The 20,940-nt window shown below is 39.1% G+C and overlaps 2 protein-coding genes across 3 annotated transcripts; one reads left to right on the top strand and one right to left on the bottom strand.

The window, feature by feature from the left end:
• Positions 1-939: 939 nt before the first annotated feature.
• On the bottom strand, positions 940-18,350 carry tulp4a (TUB like protein 4a). Of its 2 annotated transcripts, XM_051889937.1 has the most exons (15): positions 18,190-18,350; positions 17,175-17,455; positions 16,695-17,080; positions 11,887-12,020; positions 11,651-11,807; positions 10,142-10,322; positions 9,673-9,780; positions 8,803-8,963; positions 8,378-8,602; positions 8,016-8,250; positions 7,768-7,912; positions 7,440-7,611; positions 7,250-7,343; positions 3,894-7,144; positions 940-3,366 (listed from the first exon to the last, which is right to left on the bottom strand). In XM_051889937.1, the coding sequence occupies exons 3-15, from the start codon at positions 16,944-16,946 to the stop codon at positions 3,250-3,252; spliced, it is 5,232 nt and encodes a 1,743-aa protein (XP_051745897.1). In that variant the 5' UTR covers positions 16,947-17,080; positions 17,175-17,455; positions 18,190-18,350; the 3' UTR covers positions 940-3,249. The 2 variants fall into 2 exon arrangements, with proteins under 2 accessions (XP_051745897.1, XP_051745898.1); XM_051889938.1 differs by having other exon boundaries at positions 7,440-7,584; positions 16,695-17,455.
• A 753-nt stretch (positions 18,351-19,103) lies between these two features.
• mrps10 (mitochondrial ribosomal protein S10) lies at positions 19,104-20,877 on the top strand. Its single transcript, XM_051889941.1, has 7 exons — positions 19,104-19,243; positions 19,362-19,387; positions 19,495-19,522; positions 19,617-19,756; positions 19,831-19,939; positions 20,404-20,493; positions 20,619-20,877. Exons 1-7 carry the CDS (start codon positions 19,172-19,174, stop codon positions 20,694-20,696), a joined length of 543 nt encoding a protein of 180 aa, XP_051745901.1. The 5' UTR covers positions 19,104-19,171; the 3' UTR covers positions 20,697-20,877.
• The last annotated feature ends 63 nt before the right edge of the window (positions 20,878-20,940 follow it).

Below are 20,940 nucleotides of genomic sequence, written 5' to 3' on the forward strand. Positions count from 1 at the left end.
TTTCACTAAATAGGGCTCTTACCCTAAGGACTAAATATAGAGACAAACATGTCCTTTGAAAAAATAAAAATATTTAAGAAACCCCAAATAAAAATCATAATTGTATATCTTTATATAAATATTCTCTAAATTGTGTTAAAATAATGCATTGGTGAATATTTCACAGAACCATTTAACAAGCAAATGTTGTGTAGCTGTGTATATATTTATTTATATATATATATAATAAAAAAAATGTAATATATATATATATAGTATGTATAAAATGAATTGGTTTTAGACTGAATTATACAAAAAATGCGAATTTAATATTTCAGAGAACCATTTAACAAGCAAATGTGTAGCTATGTGTATATATTTATTTATATATAAATATAAAAATATAAAAAAATGAAAAAATATAAATATATAAATATAAATACACACTCACACACACACAGATATAAATATTAAGATGTTGAGAAACCCCTTATAAAAGGCATAATTCTTAAAAACTGATGTAAAAATATTCTTTAAAATTACCTGAATATGAAGTGGCTTGAGTTTATATTGTTTTGCTTATTTTAAAAATTATAATGCACTGATTTTAGTTTGAATTATACAAAAATGAGACAGAAAACACAGTGTGTGATGAAATAGAAACATCAGTTAAGAAAACAAAGCAAGCCAAAATAAGAAAAGTTGGCAATAAACTGAAATAAGTTGAAGCGCTAAAATTATTAACTGGAAATAAATACAAAATAAAATCACAAAAATGCATAAAATTAACAACTAAAAATATAAACATAAGCCATTTCAAATCATGGTACTTCATATTAAAAATCACGTTTCACCATTGTACTTTTGTTAGTGACAAAAGCATGCAAATGTGTATTGAAATTGCTTAAACAACATCAGTATGTTTATGTTTTGCTCATGAACTCAATGATCGAGGAGAGATATTTCAACCTGTACACTTTATTGGGCTACACACCGACAAAGGACACAATTCAGCTTTTGAGGAACAACAAAACTGTTCATTACAGTACAATGCAAACCCTAGTGCATATAGGCTTCAAGTTAGTTACGCCTAACCCCAAACCCCAGAGTCTGATTACAAAATAAGAGTCAAAAAAAGGGGGAATTATAGCAAAGCAAAGGATTCCCCTTTAATATACAGTATATAGAGCAAATAAACAGATAAAGACACTTCCAAAAATAACTGAAACAAGTCCACATGAAACTTTCCTGCCAAGCAGTCACCTCAAAACCAAATGGCATCATGGGTGATTTCATTTATTTTAGACAGAATGGACACATTTCAGCAAACGAAAGCAAACGTGAATTCTTAAATGAGTTGCAATTATAACGAACTATGACGTGCGTCTTCAATCCCAAAGCCATTCCATGCTCACCCTTCGAAAACAAACACATACTTTAAAAAACAAGTTCATTTACCAAGCATGCCTTTGTACCGTTCAATGCACACATTCAGTCAGTTTTTCCTTCATCTCCAAATCTTTTTGACCTATTCCTACGAATACCAAGCACATAATTGTACAATAAAACCCAACACAGACCATCAATCAATTCAGTACATAGTAGAGACACACATGGGTAAAATGAAGTATGTGATGTAACAGTTAAAAAGCATTTCTCTCAGTGAGAAGGGTTGTGCTGCTGATCTGGTTTCGATACAAAAACACACGTGACAAACCCATCCATGGTCACTTTACTACACGCCACACCGTAACCACAATCACCTTCAAACCGCATGAGCAAATGACACCAAAACCCACCGCCACCAATTCAGCATCATCCACGTAATATACACACACACACACACACACACACACAACACCAAGCCGAAGAGTCCTTTATACATAAATAATGTTCACACTTACAAAAGGTGGATTAAACGCCACACGTTTATCGTGAACGGCTGTCTTGAGAAGTTCAACGGTTAAAGAAAGCATTAGTCTTGACAATATTGCACAATAAACAAACAAGACATAAATAAATAAATAAACTCTTCCGTTAAGAACACAAACTAATTCTCGATTCACCGTCGGAAAGGAATCCTGGTGAAAGGCCAAAATAATCACCACGTTAACCCCAAAAAACAAAACTACTCTTTACAAAAGACATAAGACAGACAAACGTGCACAAACGTGTTGGTTCTGATCACAAATACTGACTAATTCTTTCAAAAACACTATAAATGAAATGTAATGACCGACCTGTTAAATTCACTCTTTTCTGGACTTGTCTATTCATGCTGTATTCTTTATCACTTGCTTGTTTTATTGATAGAAGGCAAATCAAATAAAACTAAAAACATTAAGTGTCTCCATATATTCATAGAGAATCATAATCCTCCATGTATCGTGGAGTACTGAATGATATATTTCTCATTGCTGTTCCTCACAAACCTACTGCTGAATTTCTATTCGTACTACAGGGTTTCATCTAACACTGTGATATTCTTAGCACTGATAACAGAACGTGTCGCACAAACATCATTTTCAAAAAAATAACAGGTATGAAATGACATTGTTGTAACACGGTAGAAAAATATCTCCTGTTGCTTGTTTTGCACATGTTGAGGTGGACTAAATGTGGCTTGAGAGCCATTACACAAAATCACTTCACAGAAGCGTCAGCAGGGGGCAGTCACTTCATTTTTTAGGGGGGGCCATGTGAGTGTCGAAAATAAAATTACATGCAGGGCAGTACAAAAAAAAAAAAAGTGTGGATGATCAAATAGTGATTAACAAAAAAACATTCAAGAGGAATTATTCACTAAAAACATCTAGAGTGCTAATGAATACAGCATCAATGGTTTCACCGTTGAGCTTATTCGGTTTTCTGTCTGCCAAAGCAAGTCCATCCTAACAGAGAGTACAGCTACAGACTGGATATTCAGTCTTACTATTTGTTAATAAAATACATTTTATGACTGCAAGCCAAAAAGCATCTAATCAGATGCTAGCAATTGAACTCCAAGGGTAAAGTCCCTGGAAGTGAGTTTAGATATGACCTCCTCAAAGTATCATTAGTATCTTATGCAAAAAAAATTAGTAAAATGACAGTATGTTGTACAGCAATTGATTTCAGTGCCCAGTAGTACCGCTAACACTTGGAAAATGTGGCAATTACTTCCCAGATGTAGTTTTCAAGTATTAGTACTGCATCTTAAACTGGGAAAAAAAACAACAGAGAGCAAAGAAAGAAATGGTATAATTGGCTAAAGTGTTCATGCCCAGTCGATCACTTGAGGCGCTGGGTGACATTAGCAAGTGCTACAGCAAAAGCTTGCACAGCTGAGAAGGGGTATTGAAAGTCAAGGATGTATGCATTCCCATCGATCCTTCCGAACTGCATCACCTAGACGGAACAAAATAGGTTAGAGGTTACCAAGTGTATATAGGCAACCAAACGAGACTAATGGCGCTTTTCCACTGCATGGCACGGCTAGGTACGGCTCACTTAAGTCGGTTGAGGTTCCAAGCGAGCCATACCGATACTAAAATGTGACGTGTAAACATTGCAGATCACTGATTGGTCAGAGAGAATCGCCACTACCAGTGTCATTGGATTTGCGACACGAGATACCAAACCCACTAGAACGACTTGCTTTAAATGACCATCCTACGCAACTTGAAAAAAGAAATGGCTGTATCTTGGTCAGTAGACGAGGTGCAGACGTTCCTCTTGTTGGTAGCCGAGGAGCAGATCCACGGCAGTACAACTATAACGATAAGCCTATAATCCCACCCATTTTGATGCGGTACTAAACTGCAGTGTAAAAGCAAACCGAGCCAAAGTAAAGCGAGCCGTGCCATGCCGAGTCGTACCACGCAGTAGAAAAGAGCCATAAAGCTTCTATGAAAGGCAATAGATATCTCGCGTACCTGTCTCCCCTCAAGCTCAATCTGGAAGTTCTTTGCCGATTCCTGCGTGACTCTCCCTCCAAAGTCCAGTTGGTAGACCTGCGTGGCTTCATTCCAAAGAGGCTGTTTGTTGGCCATAATGTAGACGAACCCCTGGCTGCCGAGGCCACGGTCCTCTTTCTCATTAGCCTTTCGGCATTTGATTTCGTCCAGCTCGCAGCCTCCTGCCCGCAAGTTCCTTTTACCTTTCCAACTCTTTTTACCACTCTGGCTCTGGTTCATTAGCTCATCACCGCTGATGAAGAGCTCTGGCTCACTCTCTGAGCTGTCCTGGAACTCATTCGTGGTGGCCTTGCTTAGCTTTTTGGCTTTCAGCTGCTCTTTCTGGCCTTTAGGTTTCTTCTTGTCTCGTCCACCTAACCTTGGACTGGAGATGAGGGAGTTGAAGTCACCAAGGGCACGGCCCTCTTTTTTGGACTTGTTTCCTCCCTCTGCGATTGCTGGAACATTGGCTTCATCTGTCCGACTGTTGTCCAACCGCTTTCGGTTCTTCTTGCCAAACCTGTCTGCTCTTTGGGGAACCGGGCTTTCGTTCAGTGAGAGCACCTCTTGAAAGCCTTCCCCAGCTTCAGCGATAGCTTCTGGGGGACTGACCACACTCTGGAGGTCTGGAGGCGGCGAAGGAAGAGGGGGTGGTTGAGGGGGAGGAGAAAGAACAGGCTTATCCAGCATGTGGGAGGTCTTTGGTGGAAGGGAAGGGGCAGGACCTGGGGGGCTTGGCATGGGTGGACAGGGGTTGTAAGAACCCCATGGATGAAGAGGAATGGGAGTCACAGGCAGACTAGAACAAGAAGCTGTCCCAGGGTACATTGGTGGGAAGCAAGCAAGGTTGGGCAAATTTGGCGGATAACCAGGTGGCAAGACCACAGCCTGGTCTTGCTGGGAAAAGGAAAGTGGAGGAACCACCTCTTTTGGAGAGGGAGGACGTGGAGAAGCTTGCACATTCTGTAGAGAGGGACCACTGTAGGCTGCACTTGGTGGATAGGGCAGTGCAATCTGATAAGCTCCTGGTGGTTGGAAAGTTGTGACATTAGGACTTGTTGGAGACTTAGGCGAGAGGACAAACGGAAGACGGGAAACATCCAGATGCTGTGCAGGGCTAAGCACGAGTGGGGGAGGTTTGTGGGATGTAGGAGGACCAGAGGTGGGCAGAGTCGCTGTACGCTCTTGAGGAACCCAAATCTCTTCCGTAGAAGATGGATCCCATTGATACGGAGGTGGCCGTTTGACTGTCAAACTCACTACCTCCGTATTAAGAGCCATTTGCCTCAGAGACTGATTCAATGCCTCATCCTCTGTAAAGGCAGAGTTGATATAGTCAGCCCTGTCTCTGTTTCCGCCACCACTGGAGCCATCCATACTGAGCAAATTGTAGGAGGATTGGGAAGGCAGAGGCGAGGCACTGTTGGAGTGCACTATGACAGTGCTGTGAGGTGCACCACCCCCAGTTGGTGGGAAATCTTGCCTAATGATCGTCCCCCCAGCTATTCCATTACTTCCACTGCTGGTAGCCCCACTGCTGATACCACCATTACTACTGCACTGACTGCAAGTATAAAGAGCTGTCGGTCCTCTCGGCTGGTATGAAGCAGACAAAGTATTGGCTTTGGCCTTGGAGGGAAGTGTCCTCTGGGGATCCAGCATCTGAGAAACCTTCAGCGCAGCTTCCCGACTGTTCCGCCTCAAGGTTGCATGAATCAAGCTGCTGTCCAGTCTCTGGCCAGGGTTCCGCCCTGCTCCAACCGCATTGGCTGTGTCAGGGTAAGGTGGTGGGTCCCCGCTTGGTATAGAGTATCTGGGCACAGTGAGACGGTTCAACGTGGCTGAGGCATAGGGCAGCTGCACCTTCTTCCCCTCTACAGCAGAGGAAGATGATGAGACCCTGAGGGTGGCAGAGCTTCCTGGGCCCTGCAGCGTGTAAACATTCTGGTTGCAAACAAGTCGCATGCGGGGACGGCACACCTCCTCCACATTTCCACTGCTGTCAAATGTGGTGATGCGTTCGTAGCCCAGTGGGGTTGGGTACTGAGTTGCCTGCGCACCAGGTGGATACAGAGTCAAATCCCCTTTCTTTAGACAAACTTCCCCTGAGGATGGAGTGCTAGTGTTGCTTCCCGCTACCCCAGAGGCGGAACTCGTAGAAGCAGCGGCCGAACCTGCAGCTGTTGCAGCTGCCACTGCAGCAGCAACTGTGCCAGGGTAAGGAGGGGGCGGGTTCATTTTGCTAATCTCAAGAGGGGCAGTAAAAACCACTGCATCACCCTCAGCCAGTTGTGGGGCAGAACGAGTAGTTTTTATTTTAAGCAGGAGTTCATGCTCCCCCCGCTCTGTACTGTGCTCTGCTGTAGGGGGAGCGACTGGTATTGTACTCTGCGGAAGCTGAATCACTGGGCATGACGGTTGACCTGAGGGCAAAGTTGGGACAGGGATTTGGATCTGATGCTGCTGTTGCAACTGCTGCTGCATTTGCTGGTGCTGCAGCTGCAGTTGCATTTGCAGATGCTGCTGTTGGATTTGATGCTGAAGCTGTTGCTGCATTTGCTGTTGTTGCTGCATCTGTTGGATCTGCTGTTGCATGTGTTGCTGCTGCTGTTGCTGCATGTGCTGATGCTGCAGCAACTGTTGCTGCTGCAGCTGATATTGTTGAAGCTGTTGCTGCAGCTGCTGTTGTTGATAATGTTGTTGCAGCTGTTGTTGTTGTTGTTGCTGCTGTTGTTGCTGCTGTGATTGCTGCTGCTGCTGTTGGGATTGCACAACTAAAAGCCGACCAACGTCCATACCTCCAAAGATAACCTGGCCAGGACTAGAATACCTGGCAGGAACAGTATACTGTGCCGTGAGCACAGTGTCCTGCTGTCCTTGGTCAGACACAGACACCCCAGGTGGTGCCACAGTCGATGTTGGATTGGACAATACATCCAACTGGACGTTTTGATTGGCTAGTAGAGACTGGACTAGGCCAATGCTTTGGGTTGGGGACATGGCTTGGGCAGGGCTATGTATGGGGGCGATAGGTATGTTGACAGTGCAAGGTGGATTATCATCAGTGATTCCTGATGCTCCTGTGACAGGCAGGTCATCCTCATCCTCACTGAAGACATTAGGACTAAACATAGGTAGGTTAATGTATTCCACTGAGATCTTCCTCACCTCAGGGAGGTAGATGGTCATCTGTCTGGGCTGGAGGTGAAGCAGACTCGTCTTGTAGATAACTAGTAAGACGGGAAATGTATATTAAGTTAGACAAAGTGGGATGTATAAATAAATGTAGTATAATCACATATCTTGTGGTTCATATTACTGAAAAAATACAATACCTGCACCAAGATTTGTTGGCAAAAATGCTGCAAGCCCCACAATTTTGAACTTTGTTCCCCATATGTTAGACGTAACTTGCGCGAGATAATTGTGCTAAAATGTAAGGAGACATACATTTTAAGAAGGAAACATTCTGTGTGCTAATACATATACAATATGGTCTATAATTTAGCTGTAAAAATGCAGTACCTGTGTGATGTCATCTAGGGGAAACTCTCGCCGAGTCAGACTTGGAGAGCCAATGGAGGGCTTGCGAATGGGCAACCGTGGCGATCGGGATATTTCCTGTGTGGTGCGGGAGAGCTTTGGGGATTTACGGGGGTCTATATTTATCCTGTTGGTAAAGGGACACACTAAGTCTCTACAGAGAAGGTAGCAAATGAAGAAAAAAAGTTCAAGGTGAGTTTGTAGCAGCATGCAGTCTAATAGTGTTAAACAAAACATGTGGATCCTCAGTGCAATTCTGAAGACACGTTCCCTATCAATGTTCTCACAAATCTAAAACAACATGCAGTACCTGGGAAGTTTGGGAGACTTGCTCCCTCTGGAGATCTTTGGTGATTTCTTTCCAACCCAATCATCATTGAGCTCAATGTCACTAGAATCTGAGCAATTGCAGCTGTCAATCATGGAGGGGATGAAGTTGTTGCCGTAGACTTCATCTGTGATAAGGAAACAATTTGAGCCAATGAGGAACAAAAACCAGTATGGCATTTTGGTACAGTTGGCCAAAATCTACTACATGTACTTAATATATAAACCCACCTGTTTTCCCATCAGTCTTTGGGTCCATGATGACAAATTCAGGGCGAAGTTTGCTAATCCTACGGCCTTTTAGAATAGGAACAAGCCCCCCTAGATACTCTAGATACAAGGTGTAGCATGGACCGCCGACCTCAGGGTTGTCCTCGGTGCGCTTCATGGTGCAGTGCAAACGTTCATTTCCTGATGTCGGATAACTAACAAAGTCTCGCATGTTGTTGGGATCTGGGATCGGAGGCTAAAAAGGGTGCCAGAAACAAAAATAGATGTAAGAATGGGAAGCAAGTGTTAAGGGTATTCTCTTTCCAACCAAGGTGCAGACACTGGGCTGAGCCTGTAAAATGCAAGAGATCTTAAGTTTGTACCTTAACGGTGGGAGCAAAGGCAGAAGACACGTATGTGCTTAGGCGAGAGGGCATGCTGAGCTTGGCCACGTCTTTCTCCTCATGAACCGCACTGGCAATGACCTGTTGGCAGAGCAGCTGCAGGCTGGCGACTCTGTGTTCGACACGAAGCACGTACAGCGCCGGGCCACAAGCAAGAAACAGACGCGAGTCTCGATGGCCCCAACACAGAGTACTGATCGGCCTCTGAATACAAATGCAGAAACACATGAGATTAGGTTTCATCTGTGTGATTTACAAAGGAGGAACAAAACCAAAAATTGTTATGGAGTTTCTGAGTGAAAATTGTTTCTAAACCATTTTTTTTCAGTGTGCAAATGCTTAATTACAGTCAGTGAAAAGGGTCCATTATATTATTGTTTGTGTTTATATGAGCAAACCCTCACCTGAGCAGGTGTTTCCAGTGAGTAAATGTTTTCACCATGAACATTGTAAAACTTTACAATGGCATTTCGGGTCACTTGGGAAAGATCAGAGGTCATTACAAGTCTCTCCATCCCAGCAACAGCCAGCAAGTCGCCCTGAGAGCACCACTGCACGACCACATCTGACATACACACACATCAGAGAGTACTTTATACATCATTTTATTATCAGTAAAAACATATAAAGTGCCCCTTTTATGCTTTTTTGGATGTGACGTTTCATGTAGTGTGTAGTAAAGGTGTTTGTGAATGTAAAAGGTCTGCTAAAAGGAATGTAAAAGTTTCATAAATGGAGAAAAATGGAGTAATTGTCTCCTAAAAGAGAGAATTAATTCTAAACTGAAGCGAGGTTTAGAGAGACCGAATCATTCAAGATACTGATGCTGCAATGGATATTTATGAGAAAATTAAAGTGTTTTTTGATCTTGGATGAATGTGAACCTGTTGTAGGAGACACAATTAAGAACTTTTAAAATAGCATAATTGGGCACTTAAAAAAAAAAAAAAAAAAAAAAAATAGCAAAGTAATAACAACCATTCACATATTTATACATGGAATCAGTGTATTGATTCAGGAAACAATAATTCGTTTAGATTGTATTGATTTCCCCTCTGCAGTCTAATAACAGACTCGTTATACAGGAAATCAATTTGCATTTCAATAGACACCATTCTGTTCTCTTATACAACACAGATCGTTTTAAAACAGCTTCACAGTAAGAAACAGGAGAATAACAGAATCAATGCAATTTTCTACATGAAATATAAATTCTGCTGTAAAGCAGCTCTACGGAAGACAAAATAAACAGATGAAATATATAAAGGAACAACCTTTGAGGCCAGTGCGTATTAACGTAGGTGAGAGGTCATCATAGTTGCTCATCAAACTGATGTCTCCAGACGTGAAGCAGACCGTCAACACCGGCTTCAGACTGTGCACTGGACAGAAAAGGGGTGTTTTGGGGGTTGCTACAGTTAACTAGGGATGCACTGATGTATACAAATAAAAGCTACTTCAAATTATTAATAAAACTATAAAATAACACTTAGTTGTACTGCTGCATTATTTACTAAAGGAAACTACAGCCTGAAAAACACTAGAACATTATTGCGTTAATGGTTTGTTTTGTATGCTTGTAATAAAAGCATGTCATGAGAAGAGGCTGTACGATTATAAATCTCTTCCCTTGACTGCACTTTAACAATCCCAACATAAACCCAAAATCAATATGCCTCCTGAAGTGAGCTGTAAACATAGATTTTTTTGTGACTAAAGAGTACGAAGGCGACCCGGCGTTACCATGCAGAGGCGTGTAATCATCCGAGTCCGTGTCGCTCTCGCTGCTGTCCTCCACGAGAAAGCTGGGATAATTCCACGCCATACTGGCGATGCCCTCGGCCTCATGGAGCAAGATATGAGCCAACATCCGCCCGTGACAGTCCATGACGATCACCTGCCCGTCCGCCGTGCCAAACAACACCTGGGGTTCAAAACAACAGCAGAGTTTAAAATCGAATTCAACCTGTTCACTGTCACCTCCCTTTCTGAACTTAAACGACTATAAATTCATAAATGCTTTGGAATACAAACCTAAGGTTGGTCTCTTTTTAAAGAAGACACTCACAGATTATGAAAAGCAAATAATATATTTTACGGAATATATATTTTACAAAATAATCTGAACTCTAATGCCGCCAGAAAATCAAAGTCACTCAACTGCAAAACCGTTTTAAATACATGTTTTATTATTAATATATGTTTGCTAAATTTCATTTGATTGCATTTTGAAAGATTTTTAGGTTTCATGGCTTCATTTGATTACCATCGTTTTTGATAATAAATTTGTATTAAATCATAAATCTAGAAAAATAATAGACAACGGATGATAGAATAATAGAAAATGAATGTTGAATTGAATTTATGAAAAAATAAAACATTCCTATTATAGAAAAAAAAAAAAGAAATTATTAAATTGTTAAAGTTTTATGAATTCAGTTGAGACATTTTGATTATAAAAATTGAGTTTAACCATTAAAACAGAATCAACAGAAATTAAAACGGAAAACACAGAATTTGGGAAAACAAATATTTAATGAATATTTCATAGGGCCCTAAAAATGTCATTTTTGTTAAACTTTTAATAAATTGCTGTTAAATTGTATAAGATTCGTGACAATCCAGAAAAACTGAGAACTAAAAATAACCTGACTATAGGGATTTCATTCAAAAAAATTTTATGTTAAACTTTTATTATTTAATTAAATTGTTGTTAAATTGCATGTTTCATGATTTTAATTAATTAGACATGTTTTTTTGATTATCAAAACTGAACTAAACCAACTAAACGGAATCCACACAAAAATTAAATGGAAAAAATGGATTTTGGGAAAAAATAAAACATTTCATAAGGCCCTAAAAATGTAATTTTTGTTAACCTTTTAATAAAATGCTGTTAAATTGTATGAATTGCATGATTTTAATTGATTAGATATGCTTTCTGATTATTAAAACTGAATTAAACCATTAACAAAGTCCAGAGAAAAGTGGAATATGGGGAAAAAATGATTTAAAAAAATCCCTAAAAATTTTATTTTTGTTAACATTTTATTACTAAATTAAATTGTTAAAAATTGCATAAATTTCATTATTTTAATTAATAAGACATGCTTTTTGATTCATTTTAAATTTAAAATAACCATTCAAATGGAATGCAGAAAGTTTCAAACAGAATCCAATTTGGGATTTTTGGGAAAAAATAAAACTGATTTCGTACAGCCCTACTTCACAGATCAGTAAAGCGGTCGTTACCTGCTGGTCATCAGGGGTCCAAATCCCACAGGTGATCTGACTCTCCAGGTTGATTTCAGAGGACCAGTGGCGCTGACCGCTCACCGACCCCACCAGCACAAAACCATCGCGGTAGGAGATCAGAGCCTGCGTGCCGTCATGTGACCACGTGAAGTCGCTCACCTGCGCAGGTACAGCAAATTAAACACCTCATCTGTGGGCGAGAACACGAACGGGAGCTTTAGGACGGTCTAAACCTCACCTGAGCTCCTCTGTCATTGACCAGCTCTACAGACCAGCGGCCCTCATACTGGATCCAAACAAAGATCCCGCCGTCTGTGTCACAGGTCGCCAGCTTCTGAAAGGGTTCGTTCCATCTCACCAACACAACCTACAAGAGCAACAGGAAACACTTCTTAACGTTTATTCCCAAAAATATTAGTTTTATCTGATTTAAAACTAGATATTTTAGAACCAAGCAAAACATAAGTGAAAATAAAAATGTATATATTTATATTAAGTGATCGACCGATATGAGTGTGCGAAACACTAATTCGCAAACACACACTGCACTGCGTGTAAACAGTGCGTGAACAAACCCATCAGGCCAGAGACGCAGGTAAGAACACTTGGGTCTATATTGAGAGCAGAGATCAGAGCCGTTCTGCTCGGTCAGACAGTGACGCAGCGCTTTGCTGGATCAAGCGTCATAAGATAAGACTAAAGATTTGTACAAATGCTGGGATTACAGCAGCAGGTGCTGAAGAAACCCAAAGCCACAGAAAGAGTCGCTAATCACCTGCTTTATTAACTCACTACTGCGTGTTGAGACACGTGTTGAACACGTGACATTTTAAAATAGCAATATTTTAAAATAAATTGAGTCTCCTACAACTGATTAACACAAATCCAAGAAAAACACTTTAATTTTCTCATAATATCCACTGCAGCATCAGCTCTTTTCTCTCAGTGTCTGAAACGGTTCGTTCAAAGATTCGGTCTCTCTAAACCCCGCCTTTCTGAGAGCTGCTCTGCTCTGATTGGTCAGAAACCAAACGCTCATTAGCATATCTGAATCCCAGCTTTCTCAGCACAAGTTGATACACGGTAATACGAACAGTAACGATGGCGTCGGTTTTACCGTATCAATCTTATCAAAGCTTAACTTGCGGAATCCAGTCATAAAAATGGAATTTACTGTATAACTTTTTTTTATAAACTTCATTTAAGGAATAACCACAATTTTTCTTCCATGTTTTAATTTTAACAGTAAAGCTCTGTTGTGCAGCACTTTGTTTAACATAAAAGAGTTTAATTTAATATTATTAAAAGATAAATTAATCTTTTATGCCTTCATTTCACTGCCAGAAAAATTAAAATAACACAGAATTTCTTGGGAAAAAAAAAATTCATAGGACCCTATTATTGTAGTGTCCTAAAAAAATTAATAATAATTTGTTTTATGAATTCAATTAATTAGACATGCTTTTCGATTATTAAAATTTAATTTAACCATTAAAATATAATCCAGAAAACTTAAAACAGAAAACACAGAATTTCATAAAAATAAAACGGAATTTGAGGAAAAAAAACAAAAAAAACAATTTAAAATCGCCCTAAGATGTAATTTTTGTTAAACTTTTAATAAATTGATGTTACACTGTATAAGTCTCATGATTTCAATTAATTAGACATGCTTGCTCATTACTAAAATTTAATTTAACCATTAAAATGGAATCCAAAACAAAAATTTAAATGAGAAAAAAAAAAAAAGAAAAACAGAATCCAGAAAAATCGAAATGGAAAAAAAATAAAATGGAATTTGGGACAAAATAAAAAGTATTTCAAAGGACCATATTAATGTAAAGCCCTAAATAAAATAATAATAAATTGTTGTTTTTTATTAATTCAATTAATTAGACATGCTTTTTGATGACAAAAATTTTATTTAACCATTAAATTGAAGTCCAAAAAAATTTTAAACGGAAAAAAACGGAATCCAGAAAAATTAAAACAGAAAAGAAAAAATGGAATTTGGTAAAAAAAAAAAAAAACAGATTTCAGAGGGCCGTAATTCTCACAAGAATGCATTCTGCATCCTTTAGAGTTCGTTCTTTCAAGGTAGCCTGGCAGGACGGATTCCAAGAGAACACAAGTCCGTTCTTTGTGTTCTTGTAATTGAGAAACAGCAAATAACTTTATTTGTCGTGCACTTTACTATTTGAAAATTTGCAGAGCTTTTACATTCATAAACGGCTCTATTACACACTGCATGAAAGGGAATGTTTGAAAATTCATAATAGGAGAACTTTTGGTTTTCTGTTATAATAAGTGTTGTTGCGAACTAGATTGGACATGAAATGGCGAACCAATAGAGAAACTGAAATGCTGGAGTTGGAACCCATATTTAATGTAATATATTCACAAGCATGAAGACTTGTTTACAGTCTGAATGAAGAACAGATTCTCTCTTAACCTCAGACGCGACACATGATCTGGTTACATAAGATGGACTTAATTTGTAAGAGGACAAAAGCTGCGTGGAGAACATGAAAATTATCTTTGCACCTTATAATGAGAGGATCGTTCACCCAGAAATATTTATTCTGTCACCATTTACTCACAGTCATTGTTTTATGTTTTTTCTTTCTTTAGCAGAACACAAGGAGAAAATAAAATCTCCTGGAATAGTTTTATGGTACTTTGATTTGTATTTTTGTCACTGTCTGCTTTCACTGTATGAAAAAGTGCAGCGTGAAGAGAGTGAAAAAGAGAAAAGGAGCTCAAATTATCCCATATTTCAAAAACACAAATAAATGTTCACACATTGTGTGCTCTAAATGGGCTGCCAACTAAACCAGATAACATTTCTTTTCTCCCAAACTACTATTTTTAGTGCCATTTGGCCTCACTTTACAGATGTTTGTGAGAATGAGAACAGAAGCAGCAGCCGTCTGAAGCGCTTCATATCAGAGGCAGATGACGAGACGCTTTAAAGATGCAACAAGGTTAAGAATCCCAACAGAGTACAGATTACAGCTGGTTTATTTTTATCCTCATCTATTTTCTGCTCTGTTCATGTGTGATGGACACTTGCATGATGAAAGAAAGCGCTCAGGAGAAAGAAGCAAAGCACATGAACGACACTTTGGTGTCTTGTTACTTTTTTTGGAGCATTAGATGCACAAATCCCAATGTTTTTGATCAGATAAAACATCGAGAACTGTTAGAACGTGTTTTTGCATATAAAAACACAAGAAACTCTGATTCTAGCCCACATTACAATAATAGCATGAATTTTGTTTCCTTTACACACAGTAACGCAGAATATCATATTCTGGTTGAGGTTCAGATGAGAGATGGTCAGTGCTAATGAGGTCTCATACCTCATCACCTGACAGATCTCATTAACCAGCGTCATCAGCCGGCTGTCAGGAGGGGAAATTATACAGCTGCCCATGATGGATTTCACACCCCAGTGCACATCTGTCCTGCGCTAGCCACGATTCAACGGCTCAACAAACACATGAGGCCGTATCATATTCATTAACACTGTCTGTGAGCCATTTTATGATTCACTCGATGCTGCTAAAATGTGTTTCTTAAAAATAATATGCATTTAATAAGATTTAAATGACATCAGTGTGTACTTTATAAAGTTCTCACACCTTTTGACTCATGACTTGTTCAATTGATGGAATTAATATATTTAAATTACTTCACTTGCTAGCATGAATTTTCTTAATGCAATTTTAATGCAAATTTGAATTAAGACATTTTAAATATTTTTAACCAAGCAAAACATAAGCAAAAATAAAAAATTATATTCACAAGAGATCGACCGATATGAGCAAGTTATTGATGGCTGATAAAATGGCTATTATATTTACTTTTTCAGGCTTTAAAATTGTTGCACTAGATGCGTAAAGTTTGATGACAAACTTTGATGTTGGCTTGAGAAAGCCTGGTCTGACAGTTTAAAATAACTCTGAAAAGCTTGAACGTTTTACTCGAGAAAGTCAAAACAATGTTACTAACATGGTTTAACACATTGTTAGCATGTTTTAACATGTTGCTAACATGATTTAACATGTTGCTAACACATTTTAACACGCTGCTAGCACGTTTTAACACGTTAACAAATATTAACATTTTGTTAACACATTGCTAGCACGTTTTAACACGTTAACAATATTAACATTTTAACACGTTGCTAGCACGTTTTAACACGTTACCAGCACGTTTTAACACGTTAACAATATTAACATTTTGTTAACATGTTGCTAACATGTTTTAACACATTGCTAACATGATTAGCATTGTTGTTAGCATGTTGCTATCAAATTTTAACACTTTGCTAACACTTAACATGTTAACAATATTAGCATTTTGTTAACATGTTCCTAACATGTTGTTAATATTATTTAACACACTGCTAACATGTTTTAGCATTTTGTTGTTAAAATCATTTAACACACTGCTAGCATGTTTTATCATTTTGTTAGCATTACTAACATGATTAACATGTCGCTACCATGATTTAACACAATGCTAGCATACGTTAACATGTCACTGACATGATTTAACATGTTAACGTGATTTTAATACACTGCTAGCTTGAATTGACACATTCCTAGCATGTTTTAATTGTTAGCATGAATTAAATGTTGCTAACATGTCCTATGATAGTCATCAAGCTTTGTTAGTGATCGCTTACTCTTATTGTACAAAACTTTTGACCCCCTCAATAAAAGTCTATGGGACGTTTCGTAGTTTTGATCGTCCATTTAACAAAAATCGCAGGTCCGATCAGTTAGAAAACATATATCATACCAAGTCAGAGCAGTCTGACCCGAGTTTGGTGGTTGTAGCTTGAAAACTACTATTTTAAAATTACTGTTTAAAATTTAGAAGAAGCTTAAATAGTAGATCTTTGTCAAGTCAACATAATTAAAATGTATTTTCTCTAATCTGGCCATGGGAAACCTGAATCTGGAGGCTCATCTGCCTCACACAACATCCTTGACTGCCATATGCTTGTTATGTAATGTTTCTAATTCCCCACCTCACTGTTGTGTCCCCTCAGGTTGAAGTTGATGCGCTGTGGGGTGGTTCGGTCTCTCCTGCAGTGGCTGGAGGTGAACGTCACGCCTACGACGCCCCTGCCGTTCCCCGTGGCCAGCCAGCCTTCCTCATAGTAGCGCCTCCTGCACACGGGCTTCTCCTTCTCGCTCCGGGGCACGCGACCCTTCCAGGACAGGCACAGGATGTTGGAGTCGCTGCACAGGACAGGACCGTGCTCCACTGCCGCAAACATACCTGCACGAACGGATGAACGCAGATCCACAAAGTCACCCTGCTCACCGGCGGGTCCTTGGGGTCCAGGTGAGAGCGGCTGCCAGTTCACAACCACTTTCGGCCCGAATGCTTCCGCAGAACTGCATAAAACTACTAACAAGGCACATAAATTATGTCATGCCGACAGGCGTAAACACACCAAGTGCCCTTCTGCAGAATATCGAGGACGGAGTTGGTAAGAATTCACCTGTGTGTCCGATTCCAAACAGCAAGGAGCCGAAAATATCCAAGTTCAAAGAAAACTTTCTCCTCCTTCACGCTCGCAGCTTAACCTCATGATGTCATTACGCCCGATGCCCCGCTCATAGTGACGTCATCGACGAATGAAACGCTCCTCTCCTCGTGCTCATTGCAGCAGCGCGCGCACGGGATTCTCCTGCGCGTCAGCTGCTCCAGCGCGGGAGTGCCAGCTCCGCCTGTGTCGTCATCGCATCAGAGGAGCCACCGGCCAATCAGCGTCGGGGATTCCTTTTAGAGGACAACGGCAGAAATATAAACACAATTAATGATTCTGATTGATCATGAGCATTATATTTACAACATAAAGGTCTCGTATGATGTTGAAGATATCAGTATAAAACGCAAAACCCACATATAAACACATTCGTTTGTTTGCTAAGTAGCAGAAATACTTTTTTCGGTTAGGAATAAATGGCGGTTTAATTTGCCGTTTCACCTCAGTATTTCCAAAAATTCCTGATGAGACTACAGTAGAGCAAAACAAAACGAAGAATTAAAGAAGATTAAATATTTAAAAAGAAAACGTTCCCTCATTCAGTGCTCTAGTTTACGCGTAAACGCCTCAAACATCCTAAAAATGCCGACAATATTAACACCAATATTTTGAGAATCAAGAATGTATTAAACGATCCCGATGAACTGGAGAATATAAACTCAGATGATTACAATATGAGCTTGTTAGCTTAACAGCTGACACTTCTGAGAAATCCGTCTAGATAAAATATGTACATGTATCCGGTTGATTCGTCTAATAAAACGTCTTTGCAAATACCCCGTTGTTTAATAAAATCATCTTTGCTGCATTTCTGCGTCTCTGGCTTTTGTTAGCTCCGCTGCTACACTCACTTCACGCGCTCCCTCATTGTTTTTCCACTATAAAATACAATAACAGGACGTGCTAGGAGAACGGAACCGGTCTAGGGATGATAAGGAAACCCAAACGAACCCGTTGTGATCGTTACCTGTGAGTGTGGATGTCAGATGAGTGTGTTTTTAGCGCTGCTGTCTCTGATTCTCTGATGCTGCCTGGGCCGCTGCGTCGGGTCACGTGACCACCATATGATCACATATAAATTTCTCCCTCAGTGCTTTTATTTTGATTTTATTTCCAGAAGGTGTACAGGGGATGTGTATTTTTAAAAGATTAATACAACATAAAAAAATCTTAAATAAATAAAACCATAAAATGAAAAATTTAAAATAAATAGCCACAGCAAAATCTATGGCACGTGGTACGTATTTTTTCAGTTTATTATTCAGTTAGTCTCATCATTTTATTTTTTATTTATTTATTTTCTTTGCAGATTTATATTTCAATGAAAAATGAACAAGAGGTGGGGTACAGAAGGGAAAAACACTATTTACTTAAAAATGTTCTATAATACGGGATGTTTTCAAAGCTCATAATGCATTATTATACTTCAAAATGCTTCATAAGTGTTTTATTTCTACGTGTTCACCTAACATGGACCAGTATAAAATAGAATTGGAACACTGAAATGCTTCAATACTTAAAAAAAAAAAAAAAAAAACACTACCTTTTCTCTAAATATTTAAATATTATTTTTTCTACAATAACTATTTATTTATTTAGGTGCTTTAATTGTGACTGTAATGTAAATTCATATTCAGTGACTGAAATGAATGACGTTTCTACGTGATTTTTGTGTGTCAAATTGAAGTAAACAAACTATTGTCAATAAAGTTTCGCGCACATGCGCAATACAGTTATTCGTTCATAATAGATTATCACATGTAACAAGTATATAAACAAATTTTCCATCCACTGTTTTAGTTTTAAGACAAAAACCGCTCTAAAAGTGGCTAAATTAAACCTCATCCCACGTGGATTATTGTTTAATTCCCTGCCATTAGGGGCGCCGTTTCCCTCTTCTGTGTTTTTGACGTCGCTTCCGCTTCCATCCGCCTGTCGAGGCAGAGAACATGGCGGCCTCCATAGCGAGCGTAAGGACCGTTCGCGTCCTGTCAAAAATCATCAATAGACACTTCTTACCGGTACTGCAGACTCGTTCACTTGCTTTATCCATCTCTGTGTCTTTGTTACTACCTGCACGTAGTTGTTTATTCAGCTGAATATGTTTTAAACGTTATTTGTCATTTGTTTGAATCACAGGCTGCTGCAGTACAGCATCAAACACGGTCAGTTTCACACTTTCCTCTTTGCAAACCTAAAGAATTGAGGCTGTTTGAAAGACTGCTCGTATAGAAGTTAAACCTCATTTAGTGGTATAAATGCTTGTTTCTAGGTTGACGCACACATCGCTGTCTCCTGCCGTGAGTATTTACTATAGTTCTGCTTTATTTTACTGTGATTAAAATCAATCAAAGTCAAGCGTGTGTAGTCTGTGAATGTGGGTTTGAATCGCAGGTGAGGGTCACAGAAGAGCCGGACACGCTCTATCAGAGGCTGTCAGTGCAGGTCAAAGGTCACGATAAGGCCGTTCTGGACAGCTATGAGTTTTTCGCTACTCTGGCAGCTCGAGAGCTCGGCCTCACCTTGGAGAAAGTGTGAGTGTTACTGAAATAAACTCATGGAAATGCTGTTGAACTGAGGGCTGAAAGTGTGTTTTGCTGCCGTCCAGATTTGAGCCGCCCAAACACATCGATAAACTGACCCTGCTGAAGTCCATTCACATCTTCAAGAAGCACAGAGTGCAGTATGAGATGAGGACGCATTACAGGTGCATCGAGGTGAGCGGCTCAAACATCATCTTCAGGTGCTTCTCCACTCGTTCGCAGCACAAGGGTTTCAGCGCTTCTACAAAGAGCAGATATTCTTTTCTAAGATTTCCAGCCTATGAAATAATTTAAAGCTTAGCATAACTTGGAAAAAAAAAAAAAAAAAAAAATCTTATGTTCATTATAAAAAATTTAGTAACTTCTCAAAGACTTGAAATCACAACTTCACAATTTGATTGTGATAAATTCCTGTTAAAAATACTGTATGGAATTTTATATATTAAATGTATACAGGCTGTATATATACGCATTTTATAAATAAAACAATTTTATATTTATTATGAAATATGTAATATTAAAAAGTATATTTTAATTTGTGTATGTGTGATATATACTGTATATAAAGGCTATATATAAAAATGTGTTCTCTACTCTGAAATGTCTGGTCAACACAACAACATCTTTGTGACTTTCAGATTTCTCGAATAACGGGATCAAGCGCACGGGTTTATCTGGAGTATATTCAGCGTAATCTGCCTGAGGGCGTCGCCATGGAGGTCACCAAGGTAACGGCGTAGACACAGCTCTACTGTACAGTCAGACTAGTGTGATATTAAAAGAGCACAATGTTTTTAGGTTGATAAAGCATGTTTTCTCCTATATAACACACAATGTTTGTTGTTCTCGACAGACTGCTGTTGAAAAGATCCCAGAACACATCCAGAAACCCCTGTGGGACGACGACAAACTGGAGAAGTCCGGACAATGAGGAGGATTTTCTGCTTTATAAGTGTCTTTAAAGAACAATCTATCATTTACAACCTGATTCTGAAATAAAAGACGGAGTACAGACGCTGCATATGAACCAGATAAAGGCATGTGAATATTATGCTTTTTTTTTTTTTAACATTGTTTGTAAATGTATAACATAAAGCAAATGCATTTTTTAATGAGGTTTTGTGTATTTTCTTTTACATGACACCTCTTTCAACTAGGTTAAGTATTTTTCCATC

Source organism: Ctenopharyngodon idella, chromosome 4 (assembly GCF_019924925.1).
Source record: "Ctenopharyngodon idella isolate HZGC_01 chromosome 4, HZGC01, whole genome shotgun sequence".
NCBI lineage: Eukaryota > Metazoa > Chordata > Actinopteri > Cypriniformes > Xenocyprididae > Ctenopharyngodon > Ctenopharyngodon idella.